The sequence below is a fragment of the Bidens hawaiensis genome, unplaced genomic scaffold, assembly GCF_021521415.1.
Source record: "Bidens hawaiensis isolate Kalapana, Puna unplaced genomic scaffold, B.hawaiensis_p1.1 tig00002307_1, whole genome shotgun sequence".
NCBI classification, from domain to species: domain Eukaryota; kingdom Viridiplantae; phylum Streptophyta; class Magnoliopsida; order Asterales; family Asteraceae; genus Bidens; species Bidens hawaiensis.
The window spans coordinates 3,469,927-3,488,772 of NW_027491124.1; the positions used below are offsets into that span (position 1 = coordinate 3,469,927).

Below are 18,846 nucleotides of genomic sequence, written 5' to 3' on the forward strand. Positions count from 1 at the left end.
ACCGTTAGTAAATCTTTGGCCATGGCGGCGAGGATCGGAAACTCATCCTCCTTACCTCTCCACCAAGCCAGCAAATCAAGACTTCTAAATTCATCCGGAGTCATGTGTTTCACAAAGTTGGTACCACCATACCTTCCAAGTTCACTGCTTGGGGTGTTTACCCTTTGACGTTTACCGGCGTCTTCCCAAATCATGTAGTACATCCCCATTTCAAGGTCGGTTTGGGATTGGGATTGGGCAACAGCTCTTAACGAGTCATGAATTTGGGAAGACGACCCGTATTTTGTAAGGTAGACATCATACATGTTTGACAAGGTGGTGTTGAAAGCATTCTTTAAAGTTTGGCTATAATAGGGGTTTTGATCGTCGTTTAACCCAAGCTCATCACAAATTTTTTCTATTAAAGCTTCAACACCACCAACATTGATGCAAGGGTTTAACGCAGCAGCACATGTCAAAACAGCGGGTAGTTGTTGAAAATATTTTCTAAATTTTTCTTTCATTTTTACACCCATATCAAAATAAGGTGCACCCCTACAATCAAGTTCACTCAACTTTGTGCACATGACAGCAATTTTTGGTAAAGCAATGGGGCTTGTTGGATAGTAAACCCCGGATAAACTAGTTGTGCAAGATTTAAAAATTTGAAGGACCTCCGTAACGATCTCAATCAATAACCAGTTTCTAGGATCATATGGTGCACATTTACCCCTACTTGACAAAATTTGATGAAACGCAATTAATGATTCTTTTTGTTGGATGGCTTTCTCAAACATATTACAAGTCGAGTTCCATCTTCTTGGACAATCCCAATTTGGCCCCAACCATTGACAATTAGCTTCTACACAAAATTTTTTGTATCTTGAAAATGTTTTATTGTTGCTAAAAACATCTCGTAACATTCTTTTAAAACTGTTTCTTTGCGTTTCGATCACGTTTAACCCATCTTGCACGGCCAAGTTGATAATATGTGCAATGCATCGGCTATGAAAAAACGCTCCATCACAAATAGGTTTATACTTTAATTTTAAATGGCCAACCGCGGCCGTATTGTTGGACGCGTTATCAAACGAAATTGAAAATATTTTATCTTCAATTTTGTATTGTCGAATGACTTTATCCAAGATTTGAAAAATATTTCTACCCGTGTGCGGGTAATCAAACAATTGAAACGCAACGGTTCGTTTCATCATTTGCCACGACTCGGGGTCAACCCAATGAGCCGTCACACAAATGTATGAGTCGGGCGAACCATGAGGTACCGACCAAACATCCGTTGTTAAGTTTACACCAGTTTGTAAGTTTGAAAAGTATGAAATTAGTTCGGATTTAGCGTTTTTCCATGCTTTAAGACAATCTCTTCTAAGGGTCGAACGACTTACGTGTTGGTAGCGTGGTTGAACATAGTTTTGCATCATCTCCGTGAATTGAGGGTTGTCGAAGTGGTTGAAAGGAAGTGTTTGTTGAATCACAAAGTTTGAAAACTGTTGACGTACCGCTTCAACGTCGTACGTAAACACCCCTCCTTGATTCGTCATCTCCGGCTGCGAACTACTTCCCGCTTCGTCCTTCAAGGCCTTGCAAAAGCGCTGTTGTATATGCGCTTTTAAAGTGGAGTTTGCATCTTTGGCATAGAACTTCAAACAGTGCTTGCATCGAGCTTTTTGGCGACCGTTAGACAGTTCGCATAGGTCGAAATGTTGCCACACATCTTGGTTTCGTTTCGTGGGGATGATCCGAACGACCGTTATGTCTGTGTTCGAGGCACCCATGTTGACGGATGAAGCAGCACTTTGGGAGGCCATGATAATAAGAGCGTATAATCGAGTATGAAATAAACGAGTACGGGTATGAAATAAACGACTACGAAATAAGAGCGTATGGAGTGGTAATGTGGTATAATTGAGTGTGAGATAACAAAATAATCGCGTATGAAATAAACGTTTAGAGCTAGTAGAGTTGTATAATCGAGTGTGAGCTAACCTACCCAACCTAAACTATATATAGTTGTTTGTGGGGGTAAAATGTTAAAAAAAACGGCTAGAAATCAAGAAAAAACGGGCAAAAAAGGACCCAAACGGTCATATGGCCGTTTTATAACGGTCAAAAACCGGTTAACCTAAAAACCGGAGGTTAACCGGTTTTTGACCGTTAACCGGTTTTTAGGTTAACCGGTTTTTTAATAACCGGTTTTTAAATTTAACCGGTTTTTTTTACTAACCGGTTCAATAACCGGTTTTTGTCCACGAATGAGTAACCGAAGTACTAACCGGCGGTTCAATAACCGGTCTAACCGGTTTTTTAATAACCGGTTTTTCTATTAACCGGTTTCGGTTAAACCGACCAAACCGGTTCTATAACCGGTTTTTTTGAACACCTCTAGTTACTATGGTCAACAAACTTGTAATTATCATCAAATGTTGGTTAATTTTCTAATCAGAATATTCGAACTATTGTTTTTCTTTTTTTCTTTTTAATATTTTGGTGAAAATTTCTGCTAGTTCATATTGCATTGATTCATGTCATTGTCAATTGATATATAATTAGTCGAATTGGAGGTATATAAACCGAGTCTTGATGATCATAATATTTTAAAATTATAAGAATTATAGTGTTATTTAAATGACATATTCTTTAAATCTCATTAGGATGGATGGGATAAGGTGATATGATGATTTGGTACCAAAGAGAACACCGCCACCCCTTGGGACCGAGCATTACCTATCCTAATCAGTACAAGTTTGTCGTTTACTCTGAACTTATTGTTTTATTATATTGTATCATACTATTACTATATTTTCATGGTTTTAAATAAATGAGATGTAAAAGATATACATTTTCATGTTTTGAAATGAAAATGATAAATAGAAACGCTAATGTTAAATTGGATGAAAATGATGTATACCCTTCGATACCTTCATCCTAATAAAACTCAAATACTAACAAAAAGTACACTCACTTAACCAACCTATAAAGTTCTTAAGAGTTAAGATTTTTTTTAAAAAATGAATAACTAAAAATAACCATGAATTAAACTATAATAATCGAATAGGGGAAGGGGCGCATGCAAGGATAAGCTTCATGGGTTCCAACCCACAAAGCAAACCCACCCCGACCCATGTGGGTAGATTGTCAAATTGTAATTCATGGCAAACCTTTGCCATGAAGAATATATGAATGTTGGAAAACATAAATGTGTGTTAATTATTATTATTACATATAAATGTTCTAGATTATTTGTGGGTAGGTGTCGCCAGTGATATTGTGATTTATGGGTACAAGAGGGTAGAAATGAGATGACAGTGCGTGATTGACCGGTGCATGGGTAATACCTATAAGTCCCTTCCACTCAAATTGAAGAACCAATATATTTTAATATTCTTGTAATAATCAATTTTGAATATAGAATCAAATTATCTTAATCAAATACAACATGAATAACTAAAAAACAAGAAACGACACTAAGGGGCTGTTTGGTAGCCTCTGAATGGCCATTAAGAGGCTACCTCTTAATTGTTTATTACCTTTTAATGATTAAGAGATAACCTTAAATCTGAATGCTTAAGAGGCTACCTCTTAATGGTTGCCTCTTAACCATTAAAAGGTTATGAACCATTAAGAGATAGCCTCTTAAAGGTCATTCAGAGGCTACCAAACAGCCCTTAATTGGTCAATTGGCTAAAATATATCTGAATTAAATCTATCTTGATTTCATATAAAACATCAAATAAATTAGTTCCCCTAGCCTTTTTGTTTAAACAATTAATAATAATTTCTTTCCATATAAATACACACGACCTTTTTCCATAATTTATTAATCAAACTTTAAGCTTTAATTAACCAACATAATCCATTATAAAAGTGACAGAATCCTGATTTGAAACTTATTAAGCCTCACCGCCCTACACACACTTTTGGACCTTTGATTAAATATTAATTCTTTATTACATTTTTATAATATTATATATTACATATTAATATAATATATTAATATATTAATATACCATCGTCTACATCAACCCATCTGCATAAAGACGACAGACACTAACTAGAAATTCGATCACCTGTTTCCGACACTATTATATTCTCATTCCCATCTGATTATTATTATTAATTATTAATATTAATCCATAACCAAACCCATTGAAATCTTGAAACTTTATGTTACATTTCAACCATTCATAACCTTCCCACCCCATTACTGATTATATAATTAAATTTACCTAAATTCCCACCTCAAGTATTAACCCAATTGTCTATATCTTTATGCTGTTACAGTCATACACCACCATTTTGTTTATTTATTTAAAGATCTAAAGGATGAACTTTGAGGGTCTTTAATGGCGGAAAATGCTTAATCATTTCTGGGTTTTGAAGTTCAGGTTCTTATGTACACTGTAAGTTGTTCAAGTTTTAATCTTTTTCAGTTTTTCGGTTTTCTTGAAGCTGGTTTAATCATAATTTTTGATAAAGATTGGTGCTTTTTTATGGTTTGTTATAATTTTATAAGTGTGGGTTGACTAACATGGTGACTAACATGGATTCATCGGGATTAATTGAAGTATAACTTTATATATAAATTTTAAATATTATATATATAGTTTTATACAAAATTTTATATATAAGTACTTCGGAGTCCATGCAACCAGTTGCACTAAAGTCGTTAAAAATAATACATACAAAGTTTTATAAATAATTCTTTAAAAAAAGTATAATTTTTCAAATATTTTAAAGATTTTGACCAATTTTAGTCGAAATTTGACTGGTACCGATTTTGGTACCGATTTTAGGGACAAATTAGATAGAATCAAATCGGTATTCATTCTATTTATCGCGATTAATCAGCGTCTAATCATGATTTTCACAACAATTATATATCATTATATTGCTTTAAAAGTTAAAAATCAAACTTTCATACATTTTGGGTTTCTTGAAAACAAAAAAATATGAAAACAAAAAAATATCAAACCTTAAACGTTGAAGCCATGAACACCAAAAGTTATAAGAGAGAAAATAAAGGAGATATTTTTGGTGAACATTAAGTCACGATTTAAAAGATTGGGTCCATGTTCTTGTCACGTGGCCATGCTTCCCAAACCCATAACTCCATCATAAATCACAACTTATTTTTCTTTCTTTTTATGCAAAAATGGTTGCTTTATTCAATCTTGATTCGGTAGTCCTAACAAAAGCTATCAATTTAAGGTAATAGTTACTTAACTACATGCAATAATGTAGAGTTCATTTAGCATGTTTTTGGTAAATCTTTATTGTGTGAATAGTTAGGTTGGTGCAAGTTTGGTATACATCAAGAATTATGATTTTTTTTTTTAGCATGAGTGGAGTGGTCCTGAAAACAGCCTTGAATCTTGTGGGCTCATTTTTTCTGTGATTGATCTGATATTATCATAATATGATTGTCGTTGAGTCATGTGATTGTGATCACTCTTTACACATATTTGTCTTTACATGCTATGTGTACAAATTAATTACTATTGAATAACTAGTTAAAAAGTGAAATTAGTTACATCTAATCATTACCCATCCAATTATTTGATTTTTTTTTGCATAAATGGTGTTTCATGTTTGTAAAAGTTGAGCACATTCAGCATGACTTATGAGTGAGGTATGGGTTCTATTCTATTTCACAAGATAAAGATTTTTCTTTTTTGGGTAAAATGAAAAAAAAGTTGAAGTCTTTATCTTTTTGCCTTCAAACTTATCACTTATTCAGCATCATCATGGTGCCTATTTCACTTTTCAATGAGTGGGAATTGTTATGTTTACATCAAATTCTTGAAGCAAAGGTATGGGACACCACTAGGGGGTTTATTTACAAATGGGCCTCACTTTCTTGATCCTTAAAAAGCAAATCTTGATTAGATATATGAGCTGTTTTCATAATTACACTTGATTTTTCTTGTTTGAAATCAGGATTTTGTTGGTATCAATATAAAGTTTCAATCTTTATTTATTTTTATTCAGCCAAAGTGAATCCAAAGCAAAAATCTTGAAGCATGGATATGGAAAATGGAAAATGCTGGCAGAATTCGAAGGTTTACGCGACAAAGTTCTTGTTTTTCTTCATTTTTGGGTTAATTTTAGTTAAATATTTATTGAAGTTTGTTTGTTAAATGCATTTAGAAGAATTCTTGGAGGACAACATTGCTGTTAGCTTATCAAAGTCTTGGTGTAGTCTATGGTGACCTCAGCACATCTCCACTTTATGTTTACCGAAGCACATTTGCAGAAGATATTCATCACTCGGAAACAAACGAAGAGATTTTCGGTGTACTTTCGTTCGTTTTCTGGACTTTAACGCTCGTCCCGCTTTTTAAATACGTCTTCATTGTTCTCAGAGCTGATGATAATGGTGAAGGTAACCACAAACCACTAGATGTTACTTTATTTATGATTTTATAAATTCCCAATTAACTAAAGTTTAAGAGTTATGTTAACTGTTTAGTTGATGTTTAGGTGGTACTTTTGCGCTTTATTCCTCGATATGCCGGCATGCAAAAGTAAGCCTGTTACCAAATAGACAGATTGCTGATGAATCATTATCTACTTATAAGTTGGAGCAATCTCCCGATCGGAAGTATAATTCTAAAGTGAAAATGTTGCTTGAAAAGTATAAGTTTTTGCATACGGCTTTATTAATCTTGGTTCTTCTCGGCACTTGTATGGTTATTGGTGACGGGCTCCTAACTCCCGTCATATCTGGTAATAATATCGTTATCATTGAATTTTATTTTCAAAGCGCATTTTTAGTTTATGATAATTAGCATAATGTGTTTCTTTTTGTTTTGTGTTTGTAGTTTTCTCTGCAGTGTCTGGCCTTGAGTTATCAATGCCTCATAATCATCATCAATGTGAGTTTTAAAGCTCCCTCTTTTACATTTGGCATCATTTGGAACTATTGAAATGATGACGTGTATGCGTTTGTGTGATCATTAAATGGTAAAATAGAATTTGTAATAAGAGTTGACTGACTCTTATTCGGATCAGTTGGCCCAAAACATCAGACGAATTGTTTATTATTTAGCCCGAACACGTGAATCACTAATTAACTTAACTTCTTTATTTATACTCTTAATTTTAATAATTATGAGTCAATTTAAAAATTCGAAAAATTGGCAAACTAGTCAAATGTAGAATTTTCTATAAAAAACATTCGATTTTAATCAAATGTCTTTTGAGAATATTTCTCTATTTATCTTTCTGTTTCCACTATGTGTCAATTTATGTGACTTTTAGGCCATGATAACTAGTTTTAAAGCGCACGTCCAAACACCTTTTTTTTGCAACTGTCCGAAAGGATATAGATTTTCGCTTTTCAAAAAAAGCATATTATTTTGCATGACTTAATTATTGTTATGGTGATCTATTTTAACATAATTCCAACTTGCAGATGCGGTGATCCCCATTACTTGCTTTATACTAGTGTGCCTATTTGCTCTACAACACTATGGCACACATCGGGTCGGTTTCTTTTTTGCTCCAATCGTGTTAGTATGGCTGATATGCATAAGTGCTCTTGGGTTGTACAATATAATCCATTGGAATCCACATGTTTATCAAGCTCTTTCACCATATTACATGCTAAAGTTCTTCAAGAAGACCAAAAAACAAGGTTGGATGTCACTGGGAGGAATTTTACTGTGCATAACAGGTAAAAAGTTTGAATCTTTTTAAGTCTTTGGTGTCAAATTTATTGTCTTTAGCGAATTCTTTAGTCAAATGCGGTCACCTACAACTTCAAAATTGAAAAAGTTCTTAAATTTCAAGAAATTCTTTTACCGAATACAAGTACTAAACATGAAAAAGTTAATGTTTATGGTTTGACTATTTTAGAGTCAAGATAGACATTAGTTTAGGACTAAGTTTGACCTGAAAAGTCAATGCAGTTTGCATTACTATACTGCACTTGCAGGCTCGGAGGCAATGTTCGCAGATCTTGGTCACTTCTCTTACGCTGCAATCCAGGTAAACGGTATTTTTGTCACTTGCTGTATGATATTTACCAATATCCTGAAATTCCCAATTTGCCCTTACAGATTGCATTCACATTTCTGGTTTATCCGGCACTCATACTTGCTTATATGGGTCAAGCAGCTTACTTATCAAAAAACCACCAAGCTGATCAAATCAGCTATTATGTCTCGGTACCAGGTACATGTTTGACTTTTTACACGGTCAAAATGTTAATAAACATTGGTTTGACCCGAGCACGTGTTGTTTCAGAAAGTTTGAGGTGGCCCATGCTTGCAATAGCCATCCTTGCTTCAGTTGTAGGAAGCCAAGCAATTATAAGCGGAACATTCTCGATCATCAACCAAAGTTTGTCACTCGGTTGTTTTCCGAGAGTCAAAGTTGTGCATACCTCTGACAAGATCCATGGTCAAATCTACATACCCGAGATCAATTGGATACTTATGATCCTATGCATTGCTGTCACTATTGGTTTCCGTGACATTAAACACATGGGAAATGCATCTGGTAGGTCCTACAAACTAGGAGTCCTCATGGTTCGGTTTTGAGTTTAAACCGAACCAAAAACTAATAATTCGGTTTTTGAATACCGTTCAGTTTCGAATTTTTCGGTAATTTAGGTTTAATTTTTTTATAATTAATGATTAATTGATTATTCACATTTGGGCTAAAATACTTGTGGTACACTATTTTGTTAAATTTTTATAAATTAATTAAATACAAAAATCCATACATTCGGTTTGGTTTCTTCAGTTTTAGTTACATGCAAAACCTAAACTGATCCGAACATCTGTCGTTTTTTTATATTATTTAACAAAGCATAATTTGAATTCTATTAATATTTGGTGTTCACTTTCATTGCAGGATTGGCGGTAATGGCGGTAATGTTGGTGACAACCTGCCTCACATCTTTAGTAATAATTCTGTGTTGGCATAAACCGCCAATTATCTCTCTCGTTTTCTTACTTTTCTTCGGGTCAATCGAACTACTCTACTTCTCGGCTTCGTTAGTCAAGTTCCGTGAAGGCGCATGGCTTCCGATATTACTATCACTCTTTCTAGTAACCGTTATGTTCGTTTGGCATTATGCAACCATCAAGAAATATGAATATGACCTTCACAATAAGGTGTCTTTAGAATGGCTTCTCGCCTTGGGTCCCACTTTGGGCATTTGTAGGGTGCCCGGGATCGGGCTCGTGTTTACTGACTTAACATCTGGAATTCCAGCAAACTTTTCGCGGTTTGTTACAAACCTCCCGGCTTTTCACCGTATCTTGGTGTTTGTGTGTGTGAAATCCGTGCCTGTCCCGTTTGTCCCTCCGGATGAAAGGTACCTACTTGGTCGTGTGGGGCCCGCATCTCTTCGTGCTTATAGGTGCATTGTGCGGTATGGGTATCGAGATGTTCACCAGGATGTTGATTCGTTTGAGTCGGATCTTGTTAAGAGGCTTGCGGATTTTATTCACTATGATTGGCGCCGCCCACAAACGAGTATCGATCGAGGTAATTGTTATGTATACTCAAGTTCATTTTTTTAGGTAAACGGGTCAAACAAGTCGTTAGGTGAAAAGGGTTGTTGACACACGATTGGTAATTGTTTTCAAGAGAAATTCATTTGTTAAGCGAAACGGGTCAAACAATCGTGTAGGTCAAACAGGCTGACCCACGATCGGTAATTATTATATATATCTCGAACGGGTCAAATTCATTCATTTTACCTAAGCAGGTCAAACTTAGCGTTTGTCAAACGGGTTAACCCATGATCTGTAATTGATGTATGTATCTCAAAACAGCTCAAAAATTCATTCTTTTAAGCCAAATGGGTCAAACAAATCATATAGGTCAAACGGGTTGACCTGTGTCTGTGTCAAGTCAACCGAGCCGACTGTTTTTGACTAGTATACTATTAATGACACATTTCAACACGAACCTATTTTGACCAGTTACCCAACCCGCAAATTTACATTTTGAGTTGTACAGGTTATTAAATTTTTTATATCTAAACGGGTCAAACAAATCGTATAAGTCAAATGGGTTGACCTTTTTTCAGGCCAATCCAACCTAGCCCGGCCTGGTTTCGACTCATGCTATAAACGACCCATTTCAACCTGAACCTTTCGGACTCGTTACACAACCCGCAAATTAACATTTCCACCCGTGCAGGTAATGAGGATCATCCGTCTGCTTCCGAGAGGTCATCGGGCGAACACCGACTAGCGGTGGTAGGAAACCTGGAATTCTCTAGAAGCCTGGTTTTTGAGGTGGACGAAAACATGCAACAAGAAAGCGTGTCTTGCGGGTTCCAAAGCGTTGAAAGCATAGGCGACATCATCGAAATGAGTGCACCCAAAGAGAGACGGGTTCGGTTCGCCATTGAAGACCTGGAAGACCCAACCGAGGTTCAAATGAGACAAGAACTTGAAGATTTGATGGCAGCTCAACAAAGTGGGACTGCTTTCATACTCGGACATTCACATGTGAAAGCGAAACAAGGGTCGTCGGTTTTTAAACGATTAGCGATTAACTTCGGGTATAATTTCTTGAGGAGGAATTGTCGCGGCCCGGATGTTGTTTTGAAGGTCCCTCCAGCATCTCTGTTGGAAGTTGGCATGGTTTATGTTGTATAAGTTCATAATATTGAAATATGAAAGATTTTGGAGTTTGCCAAATTAATGCTCTTTTTTTGTTCTGTTTTATTTCACAAATTATTCAAAGGTTTATACATAATTCTCTACCTTTTTTTGTAAAAAGGTAGGTTCAAATTAGTTATATTTTGTACTCTTAAATAACATGCTAACATAGTAAAATTAGCAAGTACATTCAACCTAGTGTGTTTTGAACTTTTTTTTGGCATGATCCATAATGGGTATCCATGGCCCATACTCTCATAATTTTAGAGACTAGTATGTGACTTTGTTTTTATACCCAAATGAAAATTTACTAATTTCTTTAAATCATGTTTAAAAAGTCTTGTATATTTCATTTTAAGTATAATTAATATTCATGCTAATGGGTCGTTTGAGTATAATATACAAGGCTTTCTTCAACAAAGAATACTATGTAATTTGGGTGTGCTCACTATACATTTTTCTAACTTCTTACTATAAGTTTAATTTATCAATGAAATTGGCCGTTAAAAAAAATTAGGTTACCATTTCTGGTTTGACTTTTGGTGCTCATAACAAAAGGTGTCGTATAAGAAGTTTGTTAAAAATTATTACACTTTACTATGTAAAAAATTCCTAAATTAGTAACAAAAGAAGTGAAGAACACCGGCTTACCAGTTAACCCACAAATTATTACACATATGTACAAGTGAAGATTACCCGTTCTATAATTTCTTCAAATTAAAACATGTTTAACTATCAAGTTTACACTCATACACATATACAATGTTCTAACATGTGTTGATGATATTTGAAGGGTATATATCCCTAATATATTCCTATTATTTCTCTCTTTTAGACAACCATATGCCTAAATAAATAAAGTCATAATAAACTTCTCTTTGTCGCAAGTCGTCTCAATCTTTGGGACGCCTAAAACGTATAATAAAATTGCGGCCCTTTTCATTAAAAAAAAATTTGTTTTTGATCTTGTGACTTTCTGTCATCTATTGCATGTATAATTTATGAACCATAAACCTTATCCTCAAATAGTGGCGGAGCCAGGAGTTTTCTCTTACGAGTTCGAAATTTTTCGGTGTTCAATCTTATTTCCGGCGTCAAAGTTTCGAGACCCAGATAGGTCGGGTCGGTCACTGGCCAAATAAGTAAAATGCAATATCACTATCATAACAAATATACATCATCGTTGTTTTCGGCCCGAGCTGGTGAAGGAGGCTATAGTCTGGACCTAGTTGATAGAAAAGAAATTAATCGGTCGTTGTTTTTGGCTATTTTTCTAGTTAATTTTTATTTTAGGTTATGTTTAATGTTAATTGGGTTGGACTTATTAACCCATATTATTAATAATTTTGGGCTTTTATACCATGTGTAGTCATAAAGCATCACTCATGGGCATTATGCGCTATGTGGCGCCATGTGTTGCCCGGTCAGAATTATGATTTTTTGCAAAAAGATGGTGTAGTTATAATGTCTCAACCCTGAACATTATGCGTCACGGGCAAAGACACTTTTGCTTTTTCTTTTATTACAATTACAATTAACCAAAAAGCATTTTGTATAAAACATACTTTTCTCAACAAACCATCCCCATCACCTACTCTTGAATACCCACTTTCCCATTCAAACAAAACACTTCCAAATCAAATCTCAATCACAATACCCGCCTCCCATTCTCACCAAATCCCCAATCCACCCAAATCAGATCCAATTAGATCCCCAATTCACCCAGATCAGATCCATTATGGTGAGATATGCCACGATGGCGAGTGCCCGCCGTGTAAGGCTCGAGGGGTTTATAGGTGTTTGTGTGGGAAGGTGAAATTAGAAAGAGACTGGGGAGTTTAGGTGTGAGGTTGTTACGATATATAATGTAGAGGGTCCATTTTAAAATTGTCATATAGTCAAGGGTCTAATTTGTAACTGTTGGTTGTTAGGTTTGTACTTAATCGGCCTAATGAATGAGAATGGGCATCGATGAATTTGAGATTACTTCTTCTCCTCTTAGCTTCTTGTTCTCTTTATCGATCTTGTGCTTGATTACCGATTGTATCGTAACAATGGTATCAGAGCTATCTTTCCTCTTGACCTGAGGGTTAGGAAACAGTTTTCAATTGGCGGGAGCAATTACGTTTGTTGTAATTCAATTCTACACAATCAACAAATCAAAACAAGCAGATTACCATGGACGAGTTCATGTCCTTAAGCCAAGAATGTACAGTTGATGAATATTATGATGAATTCAAGTTCTTGCTTAATATGGTCAGAATTTCGGAAGAAATTTCTGAAGATTATGCGGTGTATTGCTTCATTTTCGGTCTTAAACCAGGAATTGGTGATATGCTTATGGCTCATCACAATTTGGAAATAGGTTTAAGTTTAGAGAAAGCGGTGTCTATGGCTAGGTTACAAGAAGGGATTCTAAATGGGGTTTCAGTTCATGGTACAACTTATAGAATGCCATCAGATCTTGAGGTAAATTGTACTTTACAACATAACAACAATCTTGTTATTTCTAGTGTTAATGAAAAGGGTTGTGAATCACCGTATTCTTCTCAATCTACAAAAATTGAGACTGCACCCCAGGTGTTTGATGAAATGCCTAAGGAAGTTAATAGCAAGATAAAAGAAATTTTGGGTAATGGGATTCAAGAATTGTTTGGGGATGATGTATTAGAAATCCATGATGAGATTCAAGAACCTACTAATATTGAAGTATTGAAAATTTCAAAAGAATCTAAAAATGAATCAAATGTTACGTTAAAAGTTTGAAAAATGGGTAATCATGAGATAATCAAAATGGCTTATTACCCTACTGGAATTGGGGATGGAATTCCTCATATTGGAAAACAATTTAAGTGGATAGATACTGATTGGGTTTGTCATCTGGAATGCAAAGGTGGTGATATTATAGAGTTTAAATTCATTAAAGAACAACCAAATAAAAGCACTGAGATGAGACCATCAAATGTTACAATTCATAAAGAAGATAATGGGTTTTTGCTACTAGGTGGTGAGACCATAGGCCGGGTGTTAGTTGATATTATTGAGGTTCCAAGGAGGGTCCCACCAGATAGATCTCTAACTCTTTATTGGTATAAATTGGAAGATAGGAAAGGAGAGAACAGTGATGTTAGTGGTGTTAATACTAATGTTAGTGATGGTATAAATAGTTGGTTAGTTAAGTGGAAATATAAATTCAAATGGATTATGGATGTTGACACTGATATGGCTGCATTCAACTACATTGTCATTAGACTCTGTGAGTTCGACCTTCTAAAAGAACTCATGAATATAATTGGTTGGAATAAGCAACGACAATCAAAGAAAAATGCATCAGGTCTGACATTGACAGGTTCAAATGGTGTTGTTGGAATTAAGTTCAATATGGGGAAATTATGTGAAACGATTGCTTTTAACAAGAAAATCATTTCACAGGGACGATGTGTTGAGCTGTGTGTTGCTGAGTACATCCCATTCAACCTTGACGAAGAGAGATCCTTTGCAAAATCCGCCCAGAATTATACATCAATTATAATCACAGCTGAAGATGGCAATTGTCTCAAACTCACCATTACTGTTACTCAAGAAATTCTTTCTTTGGTGATATTTTTAACCAGCCCACATAATTGCATCCTTTTAATCCTTCAACAAAGAAACGCAGAGTGGCGCTACTCTTTATCCATTCGTGATGTTGATCCAGCCTTTCAAAGAACATTAATTGGTGTATACAAGTGGGGTAGGTTGGCATTCAATAATATCAAGTGTGTTTCGGGTTGGTACCATCCTGCTGCAAGATCAATGGCTTTCGACGCACTTCAACACATTTTTAAGAAAATTGCCACTAAAAAGAAGCAACAAGAAGTGAAACAGTTAGTGAGTTTGGGTGAAAATCGTAACGCGGTCCAGCTTAGATATGGACCTAACTTTCCGCGGGATGTTGCTCATGATAAAGAAGAACATGATTATCTTAGTGAGCTGATTCAATCTACTGTTTCAAAAAAAGCATTTAACCTTTGCATGGTGTTCTTAACTGAACATCAATGTAACCTTCAGGGTCATTTGGCTAACAAGTCACTTGAAAAGTACACTAGAGATCATCAATCAGGAATAAAAAAGTGGGCTTGCAATTTGTTCTTGATTTTTAATTCATCAAATGGTTTGCATGAAGAGCAGTCTATTCTTAGATACACTAAACCAGATAACTTAGTACCGGTCAGAATTGGCCATCTAAACTTGTCTAGTTTTGATATGTTTAAACCTATAAAGAGTAAATTCTGTTTAATAGGGTTGGAGGTTGATGATTATGAAAATCCTGGTCCAAAAAATGACAATGCAGGGCAACAAGTTTATTGGTTAATGCAAACGAAAAATCAAACAGCTGCAAACTTTTATTACATGACACGTAAACTGCTGCTAATTTTGGAATATGTTGTGGAGTGTGTTTGGTGGTCATTGGGGAAAAGCATGAATGGGAAGTATATAGGATACTTTCCATTTTGTTCTAATAATATTAGGATTGCGTGGCACAAGATTATAAATTGGGATTTCATTTGTAAGTTGCAATGTGATGTTGATGCACATTTTAGTACAAGAGGATTTGAAGAAATCAAGGCACTAATAGTGCCAAAACAATTGAGTAATGATGATGGGTGGAAAGGTTTTAAAAATACTTGTCAAACGTGTGAATCCATCACCATAAATGTTCAGTTGGTTACTCTAATATCTTCAAAGGATTCTTGGAGTGAACACCTTTTCTTCACATTAGAAGAATTAGCCTATTACCAAACGTAGAATAGACTAAAATTGAGTTGGATTTTTTTCATTGTGCTTCTTGAGGTCAAGAATATTTAATGGGGGGGGGAGTATTGTTACGATATATAATGTAGAGGGTCCATTTTGAAATTGTCATATAGTCAAGGGTCTAATTTGTAAATGTTGGTTGTTAGGTTTGTACTTGATCGACCTAATGAATGAGAATGGGCATCGATGAATTTGAGATTACTTCTTCCCTCTTAGCTTCTTCTTCTCTTTATCGATCTTGTGCCTGGTTACCGATTGTATCGTAACAGAGGTTCCGTGTGAGAAGTTACTTATGGAAAAAAGACCTGCCATGTTCAATTCCCACAAAGATTTGATGGCATTGATTTGCACGATCGATATGCTAACTGCAGCATTGTCTTCTTTGACGTACGTTTTCTTCTTAGCATTCCTTTTTACTATTTAAAATCCCCTCAATCAGTATCAATAACCCAACAAAGATGTCTGATGGTTGCCCAAAAAATTGGGTGCTTCAGACTAATGGGTTCTCAAGAATCGCTGTCGCCCACTTTGATGGTCAAAATGAAGCTGGTGGTGAGAGGACTCTTTGACCGTCCCCTTTCGGTCAAAGAAAATAATATAAGCATATACGTCAACAGTGGGTATATGGCTCCGTGTACAAGGCTTTGGGGATTCTTTATGCGAGACGAGCGGCTGATATAATTACTTTTTGTAAGCAATTGGATGTGTCGCCTGAAGAGAGGTAGGGGGTGAAAGGAAACCCAATCACTAGAAATGTTTATATACTCCACTTCTTTGATTGATTTATTTCATCAACAATCAACAATCAAATGTCCATTTGATTCTCTAATATCCATTTATTTATTTCATCAACAATCAAAGAAGTGGAGTATATAAACGTTTTGAGTGATTGGGTTTCCATTAACCCCTGCCTCTCTGCAGGCGACACATCCAATTGCTTATAAAAAGTAATTATATCATCCGCACGTCTCGCATCAAGAATCCCCAAAGCCTTGTACAGGGGATTTTTATATCGTTCGAGGCCATATACCCACTGTTGACGTATATGCTTTTACTATTTTCTTTGACCGAAAGGGGACGGTCAAAGAGTCCTCTCACCACTGGCTTCAGTTTTCCCATCAACGTGGGCGATAACGCTTGATGAAAACCGGTTAGTCTGAAGCACCCAATTTCTTGGGATGCCCTCAGAATCTCTCCGATGAGTTATCAATACTGATTAGGGGAATTTTAAAGGATGATGATGAAGCCGTTGGTTGGGAATAGAATTTTAGAGCAATTGGGATTATGAAGATGGAAAGTGACTCTGTTGTTGTATTGGAAATCAATCAGTGTTTCAATTTATAGACTGAACTAGCGTGCTTCAAATGATACACGGAACGAAATGCTTTAGCCCTTAATCTAATTATGGTAATGCTTATCTCTTTGTCATCTCTCTCTCCCTCTTTAATCTGGAATGTCACCTTTAATTTGCTTCTCATGTATCCATGCTTATGGCACACGCATCCACTTCATGAAAATTGGAGTAAACACAAAATGTGTAACCAAAATACATTAGAAACATCCAGACATGTCCTCATGCATTGTGTACAATAGCATTAGACACATATCCATGGCTTTTGTGTAACCACAAAATGTAATGTGTAACCAAAATACGTTATAAAATAATAGAAGTCTAAACTAGCCATAGTTGGTTCGGCTCGTGGCTTGGTTTGTGTATAATTGAAGAGGTAGGTTCCAGCAAAGCCCAGTTGGACCCGCAAGACTCACCTTGAAGAGGGACGTCTGCGCAGAAACCAACCGGATCCGCAGGACCCACCATGCTCAGAGACGTGACGTCCTTACGCGCAGTACGCAAGCTGTTCCCGCAGGAAATGCCTCCCAATGGTGAAGGACTCCGCCTGTTCCCGCAGCTTCGGATACAAGCCATCAGGGAAGGCCACCCGCGCAGCAAGGCTACACGCACAAGGCACTTAGCTCTCAATCACTCAGTGTCACCTGAAGGAATGAGCAAAGCCGGGAACAATCCCGCACAAGGGCGGGAGGGGGAATACTCCCGCCCAAATAAGCCAGTCCGTACGATACGGGAAGATCTTCTGTACTGTACCTGACGAGGTATGGGCAAAAGATCTGACTAAAAATACGACAGCTTATTGACAACAGTATGGCGAGCAGCATGCTCCTGTACTGTATGTCACTATTAGCCGCTGTCTACTCACCAACTACTGCCATACCACGTGCATAGCCGGCAGTTGGTGGAAAAGGAATAGTACACAGCAGGCCTGGTCACTATCAGCCGCTGCCTACCCACCAACTACCAGCAGGGCACGTGCGTAGGCCACTGTTGGTGGAACAGGAATACTGTTGCAGCCGGCCACACCTCCTTGGAAACCTACCTTCGGCTATAAATACCACAAATGGTATGATCATCATATCTTAACATATCTTATCATATTATACCTGATATCTGCTCTAGCAATCTCTTAATATACATTTATATTTAAAGAGCAATCTAGTCTGATTCTCACGCCGGAGGGTGGTCACAAGGAGGAACCCCCCTTCTCAGTGACGAGCTCACGGTGTCTGTTTTGCAGGTCATCAGAAGAACCATCTTTTCTGGGTCTAACCCCTTGTGGGAAACAGCTATCTAACCCCCAGGTTACTCGTAATCTGCCCGGGGTCCGGTTAGTGTTTCTTCATTGGCGCCATCCGTGCATAAAGCTAGAACTTCATTTTTCTCCAGTTTTTTCAAACTTCTGGAAAGATGGTTAAAGAAACTCCGGTAACCACAACCCCAGCTACTGGGGGGAATACCGGCTACACAGTTTTTACAAACACTACCCCGGTTACCCAAGCTGGGGCAAGTGAAGTAAATTTTACGAACACTACCCCAGTTACCCAAGCTGGGGCAAGTGCAGTAAATAATCGCTCACTGGGATTCACCGATACCCAGTTAGAGAAACGAACAAGACTCCCCCGCCAAACACTCGATGAAGTTAAGGCATGGGCGGAGGCACGTCAAAAGGAATTCCAAGCTGAGTTGGACGAACGCTTGCGTTCCGTCCAACAGGCTGACGAATTCGAAGAATACTTGGACGACTCGGAGGAATCCGACTCCGACGCGAACCCTCGCCATAGGGCAAAAGGGAAGCGTAAGGAAACGGACTCCCAACCGAGAAGGCATTTTGGAGAAGCCTTCAAACCAAAGAACACAGATGGAAGTCCACGTGACTTCTCCAAAACATTCAGACCAAATGTTGCAAATGCAGGAACGTCCAAATTTGCAAGAGACATTGCGGAAGCAATTGCCCCAAAAAGTGCCAAACAAATGTCCAGCATAGGCACATATGATGGTATATCCGACCCAGATGATCATTTGAACAGATTCATAGCGGGGGCAACCGTCAGTAGTTGGACGGAACCTACGTGG

The 18,846-nt window shown here is 36.9% G+C and overlaps 1 protein-coding gene across 7 annotated transcripts in view; it reads left to right on the top strand.

Moving 5' to 3' along the window:
* Positions 1 to 3,961: 3,961 nt before the first annotated feature.
* The window catches only part of LOC143617037 (potassium transporter 2-like), a 29,046-nt gene continuing 14,161 nt past the window's right edge, over positions 3,962 to 18,846 (top strand). The window contains exons 1-11 of one of the 7 annotated variants that reach the window (XM_077089713.1): positions 3,962 to 4,397; positions 5,986 to 6,056; positions 6,145 to 6,379; positions 6,478 to 6,723; positions 6,819 to 6,872; positions 7,412 to 7,672; positions 7,934 to 7,986; positions 8,058 to 8,172; positions 8,245 to 8,499; positions 8,857 to 9,495; positions 10,156 to 10,619. In XM_077089713.1, coding sequence (XP_076945828.1) covers positions 6,018 to 6,056; positions 6,145 to 6,379; positions 6,478 to 6,723; positions 6,819 to 6,872; positions 7,412 to 7,672; positions 7,934 to 7,986; positions 8,058 to 8,172; positions 8,245 to 8,499; positions 8,857 to 9,495; positions 10,156 to 10,619 — 2,361 coding nt within the window. In that variant the 5' untranslated portion in view covers positions 3,962 to 4,397; positions 5,986 to 6,017. The other 6 variants (XM_077089732.1, XM_077089709.1, XM_077089729.1 and 3 more) reach the window with 6 other exon arrangements.